General features: G+C 50.6%; 1 protein-coding gene across 1 annotated transcript in view; it reads right to left on the bottom strand.

Moving 5' to 3' along the window:
* Positions 1-2602: 2602 nt before the first annotated feature.
* Positions 2603-18474, bottom strand: part of MORN5 (MORN repeat containing 5) — a 34194-nt gene continuing 18322 nt past the window's right edge. Inside the window, exon 5 of the mRNA XM_052649706.1 lies at positions 2603-2682. Within this exon, the coding sequence (XP_052505666.1) occupies positions 2603-2682 (80 nt within the window). The remainder of the gene's footprint in view (positions 2683-18474) is intronic.

The following is an 18474-nucleotide window of genomic DNA, read 5'->3' as shown; positions in this document are numbered from 1 at the left end:
CCCAGGGTCTGTTCCTTGCGTGGATCACGTGGTTGTAGCATGTTGCGGTTCAGACATGTCTCCACTAGCCTGATAGAGCAGCCTGAGAACCTACAGGCCATCAGGACTATTTATTTAAATACAAAGCAAAAGGGGGAAACACACATACACACACGGGAAAAAAAATTGTAAGCACTTTTTTGTAAAACCAATGTCTGTTTTGTTACATACCTTTCATGTTGTGCTTTGTAAATGTCTTATTTGTGTAATAAATAAAGTTAATGCAAGTAGAAGTGCTGGCACTGACCTCCAGAGCACAACAGGATTCCATTTCTTTCCTGTTCTCTGGTGAAAGGCACAGGCTCAGGCCTGGCCCCCAGAGTAGCAGGGCTGCTAGACAGTGAAACCCCTTCCCAGAAGGTTGGTTCTGTTTCCCAGCTAGGAGGCTGAGCAGGGTAAAGGCATCATGGTGGGTTTCTTCTCTAGTCTGTGCTGTGCCGGAAATCAGACTGGCTGGTGTCCCACCTCACTCCCGACCACACTCTGCTGGGCCCCGTGCTTACATTGCAGGCTCAGAAAAGAGCCCGGGAGAAGCTCTCAGTCAGGCAAATGCTGTAGACAGACGGATCCCTCCCCATGTGCTGTCTGGACTTGGGGAGGGGGGCACTTGAGCTGTATCCTCAGATGAGAAGGTCACAGAGTAAGTCCACGAGAGGAGATGCTGGGAGGCCAGAGACGGAAGCATAGAGGAACCTGACTGGGAAATGGGGTGGAGTGAAGGGAATATGGACTGGAGACGAGGGTGACAACTGGCCTGGTTGGGTTCCAGAGCCACTGTGTAATCTAGGGAGCAGGCATCCTGCTGCTGGTTGCCGAATTTTCTTTTAATGGCAGAACTGTTTGTGGAAGCCCAGGCTCACCAGGAAGGGAGGAGACTGGCTCTGCCTGGTGCGGAGGCTTCCCCAGCAGACCCTGTGGCCTGGAACAGTCACTCAAGCCTCGGCTCAGGGTGGCCGTGGTTTCCGCCCCTGCAGGGCCCCTCTGTTTAGTTGTTGCATGCTCCATCCCTGACCTTACCCCTTCCCTCCCTCTCCACTCCTCCAATCCATTTATCAAATGTTGATTTAGATATATGTGTATCTTTGAAAATAGTTTTAAGTTTGTGTGTCTTTCTTTACATGAATGTACTTTCTATTTTCAAAGCATACTTTGGAATCCCCCAGTGGCCATCCCATCCTATCTCCTGAGGTGACTGTTGCCTTGGAGGGGAAAGGTGATCTCTCCCCCACACCCCACCCCCTCCATCCCCTCCATGGCTTAGCTGAACATGCCTAGACCTCCCTTGACCCCTGGCTCTGCACCAGCATGCCACTCATGAGTCCCCAGTTCAAATAGCTAGTTTCTTGTCCCTGTAGACCTTGGCAGAGCCCTCCTAGGCCTGACTCTCTCTCTCCTGGGCAGCCCCTGGTGAGCCACGGGACAAGGTGCAGGCAGTTGCAGGAGCCAGTAGCCTCTAAGATGGGAAAGCTAGGCAAAGATCCAGGATGCCTGTGGCCCAAGTATAGCCCTGGAACATGTTACCACTTCCTCTGCTGGTTTTCAGCTGACACATAAGATCCCTGGGGGTGATTCTGAAGAATAATTACTCTGTACGCACAGCTAAGAAATTAGTTTTTAAAGCAAGCACATACCGAATTCCTGCTAAGTGCCAGCTCCTTGTATTGTTTCATTCAATCCACACAGCTACCCTGTGGGTTTAAGCATCATCATACCCATTTTACAGATGGGGAATCTGAAACTCAGAGATGTGAAGTGACTTGCCCAAGGTTGTATGATACTTGTGATTGAGCTGGGATGTATGATGTGTATGATGCCAACACTGGATTCTTTCTGGGGCACCGTACTGATTCTGTGCTTAGGGTATGAGACCCAGCTAGGGAAGCTTCAGAGAGGGAGCAGCTGCTGTGGGCAACCATTTCTGCGCTTACAAGATACCAGCTGTGAACCTGGGCACAGTCATCCTGTCCTACTGCTCTGTGAAATCAAGATTGATCAGGCAGGCTGCTTGTGGTTAAAAAAAAAAAAAAAGTAATAAAGCTGGCCTTTATCTTCAGAGGGACTCAGATTCAAATGCTGTATGACCAAGGTCAGGTCAAATCTCCCTGAACCTCAGATTCCCCCTCTGTAAAGGTGACGTTAAGCTCTCTTGTACAAAGAAGGCTATTATGAGGAGCTGAGGTAATACACCCACGCTGCCTGCACCTATGAATTGCTCATTCAATTACATGTATCTATCATTATAAAGTGATGGCTCTCAAACTTCCGTATGTGTAAGAAATAGCTGAGAATGCAAATTGCTGGGCCCTAATCTCAGCGATTCTGATTAGCAGATACTAGGATGGGGCTGAGCATAGCTAGTTCACAATTTTGCCGAGGTGATTCTGACACAAGTGGAATGAGGGTCCCATCCCAAGGGATAGTCTAAGGAAATCAGGGCCACTGACTGCAGAAAACCTTTATTCCTAGAGTCCAAAGTCAGGCCTTAGAACTGTATAGCCTGCCCCCCCGGTCTAGCCAGGGCCGGGCGCACAGAAGGAAGCCTGTGATGGAGAGGCGACAGCACTCACGACTGGGGCTCAGGGCCCGTGGTCTCGTCCAAGCCCTTCCGACACGTCCGGACGATCCACTCATGCTCGTCGTCATCTGTAAGGGAGGAGGGGGAGCCGGTCACGCCTCGTGCTGGGAGCCCCCCAGGCAGGGTTTCAGGACTGGGGTGGTGTCAGAGGTGGACGTTGCTGACCGGATGGAGGCAGGCGCGACATCGTCAGGCTGTTCTGAGCTGGGCCCCTGCCCAGTGTGACATCCACTTACGGCACCCCTGGGACAGCTGGTCCAGGCCTTAGCTTATTCTCCAGGTTTTCCATTCTGGACCCTTCAGAGAACCCATGGTTCCTCCAGAGGGCCTACGCTCTCTCTTTGCTCGGGTCCTTTCGGTGGGGAGTAGAGAGGAGAAGCTGGGGGCCCTGCAGGCCCACACGTGTTTATCTCCCTCAGCTCAATCCTTGGGGCCACACCTTTCTGTGGACAAACCAACAGGCTCGGAGGGCAAGTTGTCTGTCCACAGCCATGGGATAAGCACATGCGAGAGCCTAGAACTTGAGCCCCAGGAACTTGTCTGCATACAAGGCCTGTGCTGTTCTGAAACCTGAGAGAGAGAGAAAGTGGAGGAGGGACCACAGCACGCCATCAGCCTCTCTCTGCCAGGCCCCTCTGCAGACTGACTCTATTTTCATTTTTCCCCTTTATCCCCTAAACCCATGCCCAGCCCCTCCTCTCACCACGACTAGAGACCCACTCCAATGGTGGGATGTGTACCCCTAAAAATGCATGTAACTCTGTGAAGTATATCCTGCTGTTTTGTGTGCAAATGTGGTTTTAATTTACACAAACGGCATTGTGCTGTGAGTTTCATTGTGTCTCACTTTTTTTTTTCCACTCAACACGGCATTTTCAAGATCTGTTCTCATTGCGATGTGGACATCTCGTTCTTTGCTCCTGACCACTGCCTAATATTCCATGGTGAGTTTCCAGCTACTCATCCTCCGTGGGTGGGCACGAAGGATGCCTCCACTTCCCATACCAGGAATGATGCTGGGACAGATGCTGTGTTCTTGGGCACATCCCTTGGTGGGTCTGTGGAGAATTTCTCTGGGGCTGTATTCCGGGAGGAGGGTCATGGAGTCGTGCACATAACTCCATTCACCAGCACTCTCAGCAAAGCCCGTGTTTTTTTTTTTCCCCCAGCACCGCATTGCCGGCCACCGGTCCCTCCCTTGTTCATGCCCACTTCCTGGGGACAAAGAGGACTGGCCCCAATCCCTGCCTTCCTGTCTTGCCTCCTGTCCTCCCCGTGTCTAGCTCAGTGCTTCCCACCTAAGAGATCGGAGGATGGAATTACTCATCCTCCTTGGGTGAGAATCCCATGGGCAGAGGAGCCTGGTGGGCTACAGTCCATGGGGTCGCAAAGAGTCGGACACAATTGAGCGACTAACACTTTCACTTCAACACTTAGGTGACAAACGGCAGAAGCTGGAGATAAAAGACACTCCTTGAGAGCCAAAACATGGGAAATCCCGCAGAAATCCTGCCCTCCATACTACAGCCCCCCACCAGGAACCCCCTTCCTCTTCCGGTCCAGGACCCAGGGAGACAAGACTTTTTGTCAGCTTACTGTGTGCTCTGAGCTTTACAAATGCTGGATCTCATTGAGTCATTTGTGAGACCCCGGTAGGGTAGGGGGCTTCCCAGGTGGCGCTAGTGGTAAAAAAAAAAAAGCAGCCTGCCAACGCAGGAGAACTAAGAGACATGGGTTAGATCCCTGGGTCGGGAAGAACCCCTGCAGGAAAGCATGGCAACCCACTCCAGTATTCTTGAGTGGAAAATCTCATGGACAGAGAGACTGATGGGCTACGGTCTACAGACATGCAAAGAGTGGGACATGACCAAAGCAACTTAGCTAGGGGAGATTGCTCCATTTTATAAACAGGACAAGCCTTGCCTTATATGCATGGCCAGTGGAATTTAAGCCAAGACTCATCAGACGCTGAAGCCTGACTTTCCACCCCAGGGCAGGCCTGAAGGTGCCAGAAGGCGAATCTGCTCCCATGGAGTAACCCTCCTCTGTCCCCCACCCCCACTAGATCTCTCTCTGTGACCTTAGGACAAAGGCTCACCGCCTGCAGGCTCTGGCCTGGGAGGAATGCCCTCAGCAGCTGGTGGGCCTCAGTTTCCCCTGGGGAGGCTACCGGGGAATCCTCGGGTGGCTGCCAACCCCTCCCCGGGTGGGGGGTGTCGAGGAAAGCTCGGCACACAAGGAGTTAAGCACTGGTGAAGCCCACTTTTGCCACACCGCAAGCAGCCTGGTTGATAATTACAGTTCTGAAGTCTCCAGGCTATTCGAATCAGTGCAGCTGCAACCTCTTCAGCGGTAACCCTGAAACCAGACCAACGGGGTTTATTGTGCTGAACCAGTCCTCCGGCCCCTCCCTGATAGTTACAAATTGACAGCAATGGACTTAACAGCCCTCTTCACTACCCCTTTCACTCTCTACCTGGCCGCTCAGCCACCAATTTGAATCACAGAAGCCTCTCCTCCCAGCAGCTGCTCCCCAACCCTCCCTCCACCTCCCTGGCGCCTTGAGGCGGCTCCCCTGGCCCTGCCACGCCAGGGTGAGGCTGCCGAAGCACATTTCATCAATATTTAAAACGGAATTAAACCTGCAGCTTTGATTAATGCCTCCCCGATCCCGGGAGTTGTGATTACTATTTTGCAAATTGCGATTGTTGGAATATGCTAATATGATTGTCTGAGAACATCTTCACCTTCTCAGATAATTCCCCCACCCCTTCTCTTTTTTTTTGGTAGGAGGAGAGGGGGAGAGGAGGAGAAAGAAAGATGGGGAAAAAACACCCCACAAACTCTTTAATCAATTGTAAATTATTACCCTCGGCACAATTGCTGGTGGTTCAGAGGAAGGGGAGGGAGATTTCTGGTTTGGTGCATTTATCTTGAAAAGTTTTGGCCCCCACTGGCCCAGTAATTCCACTCTGGGATGTTAACCTAAGGGAATAATCTATTTGTCCCAGTACTATTTAGAATCAAGAAAACTGAAATAACCCACGCTTCTAAAACAAGAGGGTGATTACTTTGTTGTACATTCATTCATTTAACAAGTAATTTCTAAACACTGACTATATGCCAAGCATACAGCTATAGTTTGGTGGTGGTGGGGGACACCAAGAGCCACGTGAGGGGATATTTAGCAGCTACTGAAAAAAAATATGATTATGAAGTCTATATAGCAATGTAGGAGAAATGTTTTTGATATGACAAGAAGCAAAAAAAAAAAAAGATGGAAGGAGGTAAGAAACAGCATTACATAGTATAATCTGTGTACAAATTACGCACAGAAGCAAAAAATAATAAATTGAATGGGAATAATGGTCAGCTCCTAGCAATAGGGCTAGAGAGGTTCTTCTGTTTTGGGTATTTCCCAAATCTTTTGTTAATATGTATCCACAATAGAAAAAATAAAAATAATCATTGGCTTTTTTCCTACCCTCTAATTTAATGCTTTGGTAATTTCATGCATGTTAGTAATTGAAGTAAGATATTCCTAGGTTCCCAGAAACACCAATAGGGTTCTAAAATTTGTAAAAAGTAAAAAGACCCAGCATAAAAATATTGGTAAAAATTCATAACATTTGGCAAATAGGCAAATCTCTGAATACTCTGCCCTTGAGGAGACTGGGCATGACTCCTTATTCCCTAGATGTGGGCTGCCTCCTAAAAAGGACTTCCTAAATAGTGACTTCCTCCTAAAAAGGACAGTATAGGAAGGGGGTGGGAGAAAAAAAGGAGTAACTTTTCAGTGAAGAAACCTGACAAACACACCTCGTCCAAGTGATCAAGGTCAATGTCAGCAGTGATAAGTTGTGTGGATAATGTGCAGCCTCCATTTGATGACAACGGCATTTACTTTCTCCCCTAAACCCATAACCCCCATCGAAGGATGTGAAACCCATCAGATAAATTCCAGTCACGGGGCATTTTAAAAACACTCCTCAAAAATGTCATCGAAAACAAGGAAAGTCTGAGAGATGTTCACTGTCAAGAGGAACCTAAGGTGATGTGACAGCTGAGTGTAACGTGGTGTCATGAGCGGGATCCTGGAACAGAAAAGAGGCATCACGGAAAGATGGAGGAAATGAGGAGGAAGTACGTTGTTACTAATATGTCAACGCATGCTCAGTCACCCGGCTGTGTCCTACTCTTTGCAACTGCACGGACTGTAGCCCGCCAGGCTCCTCTGTCATGGGATTCTCCAGGCAACAATACTCCAGTGGGTTGCCGTTTCCTCCTCCAAATATGTCAGTGTTACTTCATTAATTGTGGTATGCGCATGGTGCAATGTCAGATGTCAGTAACAGGTAAACTGGACGTGGGGTATAGTGAGAACACTCGGTACTGTTGCTTCAGTAAATTCTGTATATCTGCAATTGTTCTAAAATAAAACACTTATTTTTTAAAAATGCCTGAAAATCCAGCGTGCATTGTAAAAGGTGAGATTATCGCATTCTCCAAGAGGAGTGGAAGTCTTTTCACACACCCAGCCATCTAGAATAAAGTCCTTCACACCCTTTTCTCTTTCCTGGGCCCTGCACATCACAATTTATGAGCCTACACAAATATGAACAACAAACTGGTGGTTACCAGTTGGGACAGGGAAGGGGGGAGGTGCAATGCAGGGGTTAGTGGGGAAGGGTTAGTATGGGATTGTATGAAGTCATGTATGAAACCTGAAAATTGTAAAGAATTTAAAGAATCTGTCATTCAGTTTAAAAACTATGAGTCTATGGTTATTGGCAAATTTCCTTACATATTTTTCCCTCCCACTAGGCATAAACCCAATGCAGGTATATGTCTCATTGACTACTGCACCCAGCATACAGTAGGCAACCAATATATGCTTTGCCAGGTGAAGTCTCGAGTCAGTCTGTGGCCTTCTGATTTGTCTCTGACTGCGATCAACAAACATTCCTGACACCTGTTTCTTGGCATCCAGGTCTCAGCTCAAATGTTGCTTCTGTGATGCCTGATCCAGCCACCTTCACTCCCAGTCACTCTATCCTGAGGCTTTCATTCTGTCTCCTTCATGGTGTACAGCTCTTGCTGCAATTTTCTTGTTTATTTATGTGTTGTCCGTCTCCCCATCCCCACTGTGAGTTCCAGTGAAACCAGGGCCTTTTCCACTGTAGCATTGTCAGACCAGTGTCTGGCACACAAGAGTGCTCAGCCCACATCTGTTGGATGAACGAATGAATGAATCAAAAAGCCCAATCCTGTGGCCTGTCGTGTGCCTAGTGCTGGGGACAAGGGGACTGAGACTCAAAGGCTTGACCTAGGCACTCTTCTGCTTTAATCTGTCTGCTCTTGGGGCACAAAGATATCTTTCCTTTTCTCTCTCTTTTTTTTAATTGGTGTATAGCTGCCTTACAATGTTGTGTTAGTTTCTGCTGTACAGCAAAGTGAATCAACTAGACAGATATATGTATCTCTTCTTTTTTGAATTTCCTCCCCATTTAGGTCACGACAGAACACTGAGTAGAGTTCCCTGTGCTGTGCAGTAGGTTCTCAGCAGTTATCTATTATGTACGTGTGTGTGTCTGTGTCTGTTAAGTCTCTCAGTCGTGTTTGATTCTTTGCAACCCCATGGACTATAGCCTGCCAGACTCCTCTGTCCATGGAATTCTGCAGGCAGGAACACTGGAGTGGGTTGCCATTTCCTTCTCCAGGGGATCTTCCCAACCCAGGGATCAAAATCGTGTCTCCTGGATAGCAGGCAGATTCTTTACCATGTGAGCCACTAAGGCAGCCCATTACATACATAGTTCAGTCGTGTCCGACTCTTTGCAACCCCATGAATCGCAGCACGCCAGGCCTCCCTGTCCATCACCAACTCCCGGAGTTCATTCAGACCCGTGTCCATCAAGTCCATGATGCCATCCAGCCATCTCATCCTCTGTTGTCCCCTTCTCCTCCTGCCCCCAATCCCTCCCAGCATCAGAGTCTTTTCCAATGAGTCAACTCTTCGCATGAGGTGGCCAAAGTACTGGAGTTTCAGCTTCAGCATCATTCCTTCCAAAGAAATCCCAGGGTTGATCTCCTTCAGAATGGGTTGATTGGATCTCCTTGCAGTCCAAGGGACTCTCAAGAATCTTCTCCAACACCACAGTTCTATAAATATATATATATGTCAATCCCAGTCTCCCAATTCATTCCACCTCTTGGGCCACAAAGGTTTCTTTAATCTGGTTCTCAAACTTTGGAAGTGACCCCACTGTTCCCCACATCCCTTCCCCTGCCTGACCCAATGAGTCTCACCCATCACCAGGAGAAAGAGGCATCTTATAAAGATGAAAAGGGACTGGGAAGAGAGACTCCACATCCACCCGCAGGGTCCCCTGCTGAGAAGTCTTCCCTGCAAAGGCTCCCCACTCCTTCGCCTGGACTTTGAGGCCTTTCCAGCTGGCCTCCCCGGCCTGCCTCACACTGTGAAATGCAGCCACCCTGTTTGCAGTTGGCCACAGACAGGTGCTCAGCGCCCCATGCCTTTGTACACGCCACTCCAGGGAGGGGGACACTCTTCCTTTCAGCAGAGAGAGGCCCAGGGCACGTCCCATTTCTGGACCCTTCTGGATGTAAAAGTGAAGGAAGACCTCAACTTGAGTAATAACAATTGCAATATATTTTAAACACAATTTAACAACGTCATATTTTTAACACAAAGAACCAAATGCAACATAAAACTGCTATTCTAGAATTTCTGTCAAAGAAGTAGAAATCCACAGTGCGTTAAGGACGGTGTGGTCAGGAAATGGGGCTGCCTGAGTAAACATGGTTTTCTTTCAGGCCTCACAAGGTTCTGACTTCAGGCCCTGAAGAACGTGTGTCCTCCAAGCCCTCCTCCCCCGCACCTGGGCCCTGCCTGGAGGTCACTTTCTCTGACCCAGGTCGAGGTCATGGTGTTGGTCACGGTCACGCCTGCCAGCCAAGGGGAGCCATGATCAATTCACTTCTGTTCTTCAGAGCCCAATGCAGATCGAGCACTTAAGAAGTATTTAATAAATACAGGGTGAATGAATGAAGAAAGAAATGTAAATTTGGGGACATAAAAGTAAGAATCACCCTGTGGGATTGAGACAAAGGGGAAAGAATTTCTTCCCCACCCTCAGCAAACGGAGCTGAGAGGGCAAAGCAGACATGCCAAGTGCAGGGCCCAGGCCACTGGCTCCTTTTCCTTTTCTGTCTGGAGGCCATGGACGGGGCAGCCCCACCGCCCAGGGAGGGTGGGTTGTCTGGGCTCATACCTGGGCGCCAGCCACACTCAGGAAGCTCAAAGCCCTGACTGGCCTGGGGCCGACCTCACAGTGAGGGCAGGCCTGCACAGGCCACCGAGCGTGGCCCAGGTCACCGGGGGTGGCGTTCGTGCAGCCTGCAGGTCGGTGCAGGGCTAGGGGAAGAAGTGTCTTGCAAGTCGAACAGCAAATGCAAGGCCATCTTGATTCCCCTGATGGCTGGCAGGGAGACAATGCGGCACCGTGGGTTAGGGGCATGAGCTTTGGAGTGCGGCAGCCGCTAGCTTGGAGATCTTGGGCAAGTGGCCTCACATCTGGGTGTCATTTCCTCGTCTGCAGAGGTCCCTGCCTGGAACAGTCAATGGAGATCATTTCCAAAAAGTGCTTAGTATGTTGCCTGCAGGAAATGCGCCCAAACCAAAGACAGCCAGAAACTGTCAATGCAAGGTGGGACTTCAGGCACCTATGACCACACAGCATAGGCTGGAAGGAGTTCTGGGTCCTATGTGAGCCCAGCTGCCAGCCTGCTGGGTGATCTTAGACAAGTCACTGCCCCTCTCTGAGCAAGCTTGTCCATACAGGGGGTTTCACCAGACCTCTGGCAAAGGGCAGAGTGGGGACTGGTGGGGCTGAACAGCCTTAGGTGGGCACCCAGGAGGTACGAGCTAGGATCATCATTTTGATGGGTCCTTAATCCCCAAACTGGGTACCTTCAAGGGAGCGTTCTTAAGGAACTCAGCACCCCTGGGACTTCTGGTTCCCTACGGGCGGTGCAGGGAGGAACCGGGGAAGAGGAGGTCTTTACAAAAGAATCAGCATCATAAGGATCAAGAGCTGCAGCTCAGCTAATGATTTTGTTCAAAGCAAGGGGCAGGCCGGGGCAGGCAGGCCCAGAGAAGGCAAAGAGGTGGATTCAGGTCACCCACAAGCCAGATGTTGCTAGCTCTCGGCACGCCTTTGGGCCAACTGCACCTGCGGTCACCACCGCTCTGCAGCGCCCACCCGGCATGCAGGGGCCTCAGGTGGGGATTGGGAAAGGGAAGAGACCAGGATGAATCAAGGTGTCCAGCCTCGGGAAAGGGGACAAGGGTCACAGTGGCCGAGCACCCGGGAGGTGCAGGGCTCTGTAGGAAGAGGGTCACACCTGTCCCCTCCTTAGTGCGTAAACGCAGTTGTCCCATTAGGACAAGGACATGGGGGCTTAAACGGCGGTGAAAGCATGTTCCTACTTCATTCCACCAGCGTGGAGGGGAAAGGCTCAGCGTGCTGGTGTGGGCGTCACCCTCACTGAGGCTGGCACAGCGGTGTGCTTCCCTCCAAGCGTGAGTGTCTACCCCCGTGTGAGCGTAAATGTGTTCAAGCATGCATCGGCGTGTGCTGAGTGTGTAGGTCGCTGTGTCTGTGGTACCTGGTGAAGAGAAGAGAGTGTGCCCCTTCGGGGATCCTCAGCCTGCGTGTGGCACCCGGTGTGTGAGACACGTGCGTGGCAGGCGGTGTCTGAGTGCCTGGGTCTGCGGTGTGTGGTCAGATGTTGAGGGAGGGGGTGCATCCCACCTGCAGTGACAGCCCAGCACACATCTAGAACACCAGGCCACGCCAGGCTCTGGGGCAGGAGCTGGAGCGTGAGAACTGCCCTCTTTCCCCAGGGTCGAGGCCAGTGCACGCTCAGACGCGCTTTGTGAACTGTGGCTTCGGGCTGGGGTGGGATCTGCATGGCAGACCTGGCGCCCCAGCCGCAGGAGGGGAGCAGGAGCCGAACCTGAAGCCCCAAAGTTCAGCCACACCCTCTGTGCAAACGCAGGGCTTTGGGAGCTGGAGGGCAGGGCTAGGCCCCTGGTGAGCCAGTGCCCACAGTGAGGGCGGTCACCAATGCCCAACAAGAAAGAGGCTTTGAACTTGGCTGGCAGCGGTGTGGCCAGAGGCCAAGGCCATGGCGTGGCCAATATTGACTGAGGGATCGCTGCCCAGGCAGAACCTGCTATTGGGCAGGAAGGGAGGCCCAGGTCGCTCTTGCTTCCCTGAAAAGGAGCATCTTCTGGGCTGAGTGGGTGGAGGTCTTGGGGGGGGGGGGGAAATGAGGGGGTGCAGGTGAGGCCAGGCTGCTTCACCCACTGGGAATAGAGGGGCAGAGCCCAGCACCCACAGGCTCGTCAAGGCCTATTCAAGTGTAAGAGACATGGGGAAAAGGACTGACTCGGGAACTTGAAAAGGGAAACTGCGACACTGAAATTAATAAATGTGATAATTAATGCATTAAGCCTGAATTAATGATTAAATTTAGAAACCCAAACAATGTTATTACACTTGAAATCAATTTGTGGGCTTGGTTTCCTCAGTTTTCAGAATTCTCCAGTGTGCACACAAGCTTTCAAGAAATCACAGCCAATTGTTAAAGTCTTGTAGTCAACCAATCCACCAAGCAAAGTTTTCAAAATCCTTTTGGGGTTTTAACAGCAAAAAATGATATTCAACGTGGGAGTGTGGATATGTTCTGTTTATGTTGAAATGATTGGGGTGAGGCCTCCAGGGTCAGATCTAGGGCTGGATCGGGCTGTAACTGGGGCGGGGGGAGTGAATCTGGACAGCAGATACAGTGGCCTGGTATCAGGAAGCACGTCTGTGTGCCAGGCACATGCATGCACTCTGCGTGCCGAGCTCACGTGCTTTCCATACCAGCTTTGTTGTGTGTATAGTTGGTGATGGCTCAGGTGGTGTTTCCTCCGCTCCAGCTGGTGGGTAAGGTGGCACTAGTGGTCAAGAACCGGCCTGCCAATGCAGGAGACATAAGAGACGTGGGCTCAATCCCTGGGTCAGCCAGATCTCCTGGAGAAGGGAATGGCACCCATTCCAGTATTCTTGACTGGAGCATCCCATGGACAGAGGAGCCTCGTGGGCTACAGTCCATGGGGTCACAAAGAGTCAGACACGACTGAAGCGACTCAGCACACACAGCACACTCACAGCACAGTCGGTGGGTAAAGGGGGAAAGTGCCCACAGTCATCATGACCCTTGAGAATCTCCAAGGAAGGCCCCAGCCTGGAGAAGGACATCTCACGAAGACATCACACGTGATTCTGACACTGTTGGGACAGAGTTATTCCTGCTGTTGTGGTCCTGATGGGCAGCTGGCCTGAGTTTATGGGCCATATTGGTAAAAACAAAAATACACATCCTTAAATACTAGGATCAAAAAAAATACTAGCATCAGCCCATGTGTGGCAGGTGTACCCAGAACAGGAGACCACTAACTCACATGTTCCTGCTCACTCCAGAGCACATGCGTGCCAAGTGGGGGAGGGTGCTAAGTCACAGCATCATTTCTATCGTCTTTCTTCTCATTTCCCTGAGCCCCACTTTTATTGTTCAAGCACTCACAATGGCATCTGCGTTCACTAAACATGTTTGTGATGCCCGGCCACTGTGCACGGGCAATGCTGGGAAGCCAAGGGTGGGGCCCAAGGTCACCGGCTGGCCCTCGCTCTGACCCTCTGCTCCCTTTCACCCTTGCTCCCTTTCACCCCTGCTCTCCAGCTGCATGTGGACAATGGACTGATGGGGACAGGCCTGGTGGTTGGGCCTGTCCTCCAAGTGGCAGATGCTGAGGGCGGAATTAAGTCTGAGACAGCGAGGATGGCCAGGAGGAATATTAGGATGTTAAGGACCTGCGGAACTCAGCAAAAGACGTGAACTTGGTCCTCACAGCAATCTTGCAAAGTCAGTGTTTTCATCCTGATTCACAGGGGAAGGTTTGAGGCTCAGCGAGACAGGGTTATATGCCCAAGCTGACTCTGCTAATGAGGGGCACAGGCTCACACCCAAGTCTATCACTTGAGCTGCAGCCATCAGCCACTACCCACTCTCCTGGAAAATCCTTGTGCAGCTGCCACAGCTTTCCTCCTCACTGTCTGAAGGGTTGAAGCTCAGCTCCTGACCTGGCGTTCAAGGCTCTCTCCCACCCTGGGTCCCTCTGCTTTGAACGCCCAGCTCAGGCACACTCCTACACACCTGTCAAAGTCCACTCTGTCCATCACTGCCTAAGGGAGGTCTCCCTTGACTACTCCTCTGTCCAACACAGTATCGGGTCTCAGGTACTCCATCCTGAGTCCCTGGGCCCCTGCACCTCTCCATGCCTTTGCTCATGCTTTTCCTTCCCTTCTGTGCAGCAAGACCCACCTCTCAAGCTTCAAAGCCTAGCCATACACCACCTTTTCTAGAACATCAGCTCGACTACCCTTGGGACACACTTGCCCTTGGCTCTCTGCTCCCCCAGCACACTGTGCTTCTGGCTCCTGGTACCAGCAAAGCACGGGCACTCCCAGTTTTTTGCAGAAAGAATCTCATATCTGATATTCCACATTAAACATGAATATAAACATCATGGGGAATATAGAATTATGTTGGACTTCCATACACTTATTTTTATAGTTTGTTATTTTAACTTCTGACCTATATCTTGAGGGGTGGGAGGTTCACTACATCCTTTTAAACAGCTAGGCTCTAGGCTTCTGTCCAGAGTGCCCATCCTGGGTCCTGGAATTGACTACTTATGCATCTGCTCCCCACCCCTCGACCCTGCCTTGGCATGGGGGGTTAGGGGGAGGCAGTAGACACTTAGCTGGCCCCCAGGTGGGACCCCGGTATCTGTAGGGGATCAGTTAAGGCCCGTGTCTGAGGTGATCTTAGGGGGTCTGAGGCTCCAGATGAAGAAGAAATAATGAGGGTGACGGGAACACATCCAGAACATTACCGAAAGCAAGCTAGAGAGTTTAGGGATTTCAGGCCTCCAGCCCAGTTTTGAAATTGGCATCAAACGCTGGTGGGAGGAGGCCAGAGGGCACCTTGCCAAGGTCACTCTGGCTCTTCTCTTTGGGGCATGGGGTTAAGGAGACCCTGCCTCTCAACAAGCACCAGCCCCTGGGATAGAAACCCCAACTGCGATCACCAGCAGACATGAAACTCCTCATCACAGGCCCCCACATCATCTCAGTAAATACCACAACCCTGGAAGAAAGGTCCTAGTTCTACCCCCATCTTTCCTATGAGGCAACCGGAAGCTCAGAGAAGTGAAGTGACTAGCTCGAGGTCGCAGAGTGGGCCAACAGCAGAGTTGGGGTCTGAGGCCAGATCGGGCAGGCTCCCCAGACCGGCCCGCAGCCCTGCAACGCCTCTCCTGGACCTGAGGTTGTGCAAGGCTCGCAGCCAACTGTCCAGGGCTCTAGCACGTGTGCTGAGGAAGTGAGATGAGGCTCCTGTCTCCTGGGCTCTGGCCTTGCAGCCACTTCTATTAAAGGAGACAAAACAAACCACGCTGGTGCTGGCCCGGGCAGACTCCGGCCACGGAAGGGGAAGCTGTGTCCTCTGGATGCTTCCAGGAGGCTGCTGCGGGTGGGGGTGGGGGGGGGAGCGGGGGATGTATTGTTGTCAAGAGTCATGTGGGCACAACGGCTGGAAGGGGAATTTCCAGGGCCTTTGGAATCCCAGTGTGGAGAGAGGTGGGCAGGGAGCGATTCCCTCAGGTCAGGGAGGGGCAGCAGGCTGCCATTTCTGGACCGAGGACCCTCACAGGGGGCCCAATCCCACCCTCTGGTTGGGTGGGGTGGGGAGGGGCTAGTGTTTTGCTCGGGGGAGAAGGCCCACAGCTTTGCCAGACTCTTGGAGAAGCTCATATTGGTTCAGAGCGTGGCCTCCGGTATCAGACACACCTGGTTCAAATCCCGACCCCTCCCTTTACTAACCGTACCCATCAGTAAGTAACTTACTCCCTGAGCCTCAGTTTCCACCTCTGCCAAATCAAGATAGTGATGCATTCCTCAAAGGACCAGGGTGCGGTGAGTCCCTGGTGCAGTGAAGGCATTTGATAACTCAGAATTCCCTTCCTACCCCTTCAGCTGAAAGCAGATGCCGGGATCTGGGGCCCGCGCGGGCATTTTATTTGGCAGTTACGAGGGTGATATTATCCCTCCACAAAGCCTTCATTATGGTGCTGCTAACAATACCGCAGATAAGGCAGGCACGGCCCTGCGTGCCAGCCTGCAGGTGATTATAACATTTGGGTAAATTGCCTTTTGTCTCGCGGAGAGATGACAGCGGGAGGGGGCGGGGCAGGAGACTCGATCAGCCATTTTGCAGAAACCGTGCCGGCAGTGGGGGAGGAGGGGGAGCAGGGTGTGTGTGGGGGGTGGGCAGCCTGGGTTTGCAAGAGGGGTCCCGGATGGCAGTGGGAAGGCGAGTCCAGCTGCAGACAGACTGTGCGGGGTCGAGTACCTCATCCCCCCTTGCTGGGTGTCAGCTTTCTCACCTGTCTGGTGGAGGCAGAGGCTTCAAGATGAGAAGAGTCTTGGTTTATTGGTGGCATTGAAAGACTCCCGTTCTTTGGCCAAGTTTTGAGCAATAAAGTGGGCAGAGAACTATCTAGCGGAAAAGAGCCTCTACTACCATCTTACACTCCTTGGGTGTTTTAAAATCTCTGGGCCACCGGGAAGGCCCTCTGTTCTTTCTTTCTTTCACTGGTAAACTGCAGCTTCTCATTCAGAACCAGCTCAAATGTCATCCTTAGCTCTGAGTCAGCTAGACCTGGGTTCAAATTCCAGCCCTATCACTTGTTACCTGAGTAACAAAGCATTTCACCTCACCTCAGTTTCATCATCTATAAAATGGAAATAATAAAGACAACTATTTTACAGGATTACTGTGAAGGTTAGGTAAAAGAAAATCAATTATTGAAAGTGCTCAAACCAGTACCTGGGACATCATAAGTACTTAGTCACTGATGGTTATTATTATCACCTAGCTTTTTCACCTGGACTATGGATACCTTTTTATATCAATCCGTCCATTCCTTCACTGCCATTTTGATAGCTGCATTCTATTTTATTGTAAGGATATATCATGTTTTTTATTTAATGAATTCCCTCCTGTTGGACATCTGGGATGTTTCTGGTTTTCAACTGTTTAAATAATAACTGGAGAAACTTTAGAAGACCAAGTGGTCTTTCACTTCCAGGTGCTCACTACACAGCTTTTTAAAAATTAGGTTGAAAGTGAAAGTTTCTCAGTCATGTCCAACTCTTTGCAATCCAGGCCAGAATACTGGAGTGGGTAACTTCTCCCTTCTCCAGGGGATCTTTCCAACCCAGGAATTAAACCCAGGTCTCCCAGATTGCACGCAGATTCTTTACCAGCTGAGCCACAAGGGAAGCCTAAGAATACTGGAGTGGGTAACCTATCCCTTCTCCAGCGGATCTTCCAGACCCAGGAATCAAACTGGGCTCTCCTGCATTGCTGGTGAACTCTTTACCAACTAAGCTATCAGGGAAGTCCAAAAGTTAGGTTAGGAACAGATAAATACCAGTCTCTGGGAGCTCCATGCTCAGGACAGAGAGTTTTGGAGTTGGTCAGGCAAAGCAGAAAGAGGCAAAGCTGTGAAGACAGATGAGCTCAAGTGTGAATCCCAATTCCTGCCAAATTCCCTGGGGAAATTCTTTAGCCACATGGAGCCTCCCTTTCCTCATTTGTCAAACAGGGTTCATGCGAATATGCCCCTCTCCTGGAGTTGAGTGTCTGGTGCAGGGTCAACGCTCAGTCAAGGCCAGCTGAGTCACCCCACTCCAATCCTCTTTATCCTCTCCATCCTCATTCTGGTAGAGCCAGCCGCCACCTCCCAAAGTCTCCGAATCACCCATGTGGGGTCACTCTCTGGACCACCACTCACACCCCTTCTTCCCATTGTCCGTTTCACGTGGCGTACATTCCAATGAAGCTTGTGATCTTGATTTTAAATTCTGTCTGGAAACCACAGGTTCAAACGCAAAGGGGCTCTATCCGCAAATAATCGCTGGTATGCGATATTTTTAAGAAGCCCGAGCCATTGTTTCTGATTGAAGGAAAGTTGGTGCTATTTTGAAGAGCAGCACGATTAAGCAGTGGCGTTCTCTCTTTAACTGTGGGGAATTATACGCTGTTTGAAAGATTTGTGAGCTCCAGGACATTTGCCAGATGTGCTTGATTCGACATTTCAGACAACAAAGGGGATAATGTTGGCGGGAATCTTGACGGCATTTCTGATGATCAGGATATTCTCTGAAGATGGTACTGAGACCTTTCGGGGGAAGAATTTCAGCTTTCATATAAACTAATTTGGGATGCTCACTCTCTGTCTTTCACAAAGCAAATTTCGTTCATTGTTAGTTGTATATGTTAAAATGGTTACGAGGGTTTTTTTCCTTTGAATATTAATAATGTGCCTTTCATCGGAGACACGCGCATGGGGTGTCATTAATTGCAGGGAGGGAGGAAGGCTTAGTGGTGCAGTTATTTTGCAAATGATTCCTGCTAGTAACGTCGAGGCAGGCAACGGCTCCATGAAGAGACACACGTACAGGGCTCCAGCACGACTTGGGCACATCCTTCCTGAGAGGAATGCAGGGGTGGGGGGAGCAGTGGGGGGTCTGCCCACAGTCTGCGAAGGATCCTTTATAAAAAAAAGGTAACATCCCCTTTGGCGACTGTGCTGGTTTTGTCTCAAGATTATCAAATGGACCTTTTCATTCATTTAGAGCGTTGCTGAGTTCCCGCTG

Source organism: Budorcas taxicolor, chromosome 11, assembly GCF_023091745.1.
Source record: "Budorcas taxicolor isolate Tak-1 chromosome 11, Takin1.1, whole genome shotgun sequence".
NCBI classification, from domain to species: domain Eukaryota; kingdom Metazoa; phylum Chordata; class Mammalia; order Artiodactyla; family Bovidae; genus Budorcas; species Budorcas taxicolor.
Note: the sequence above shows the minus strand (reverse complement) of the source record. Positions and strands in the feature narration are given on the sequence as shown.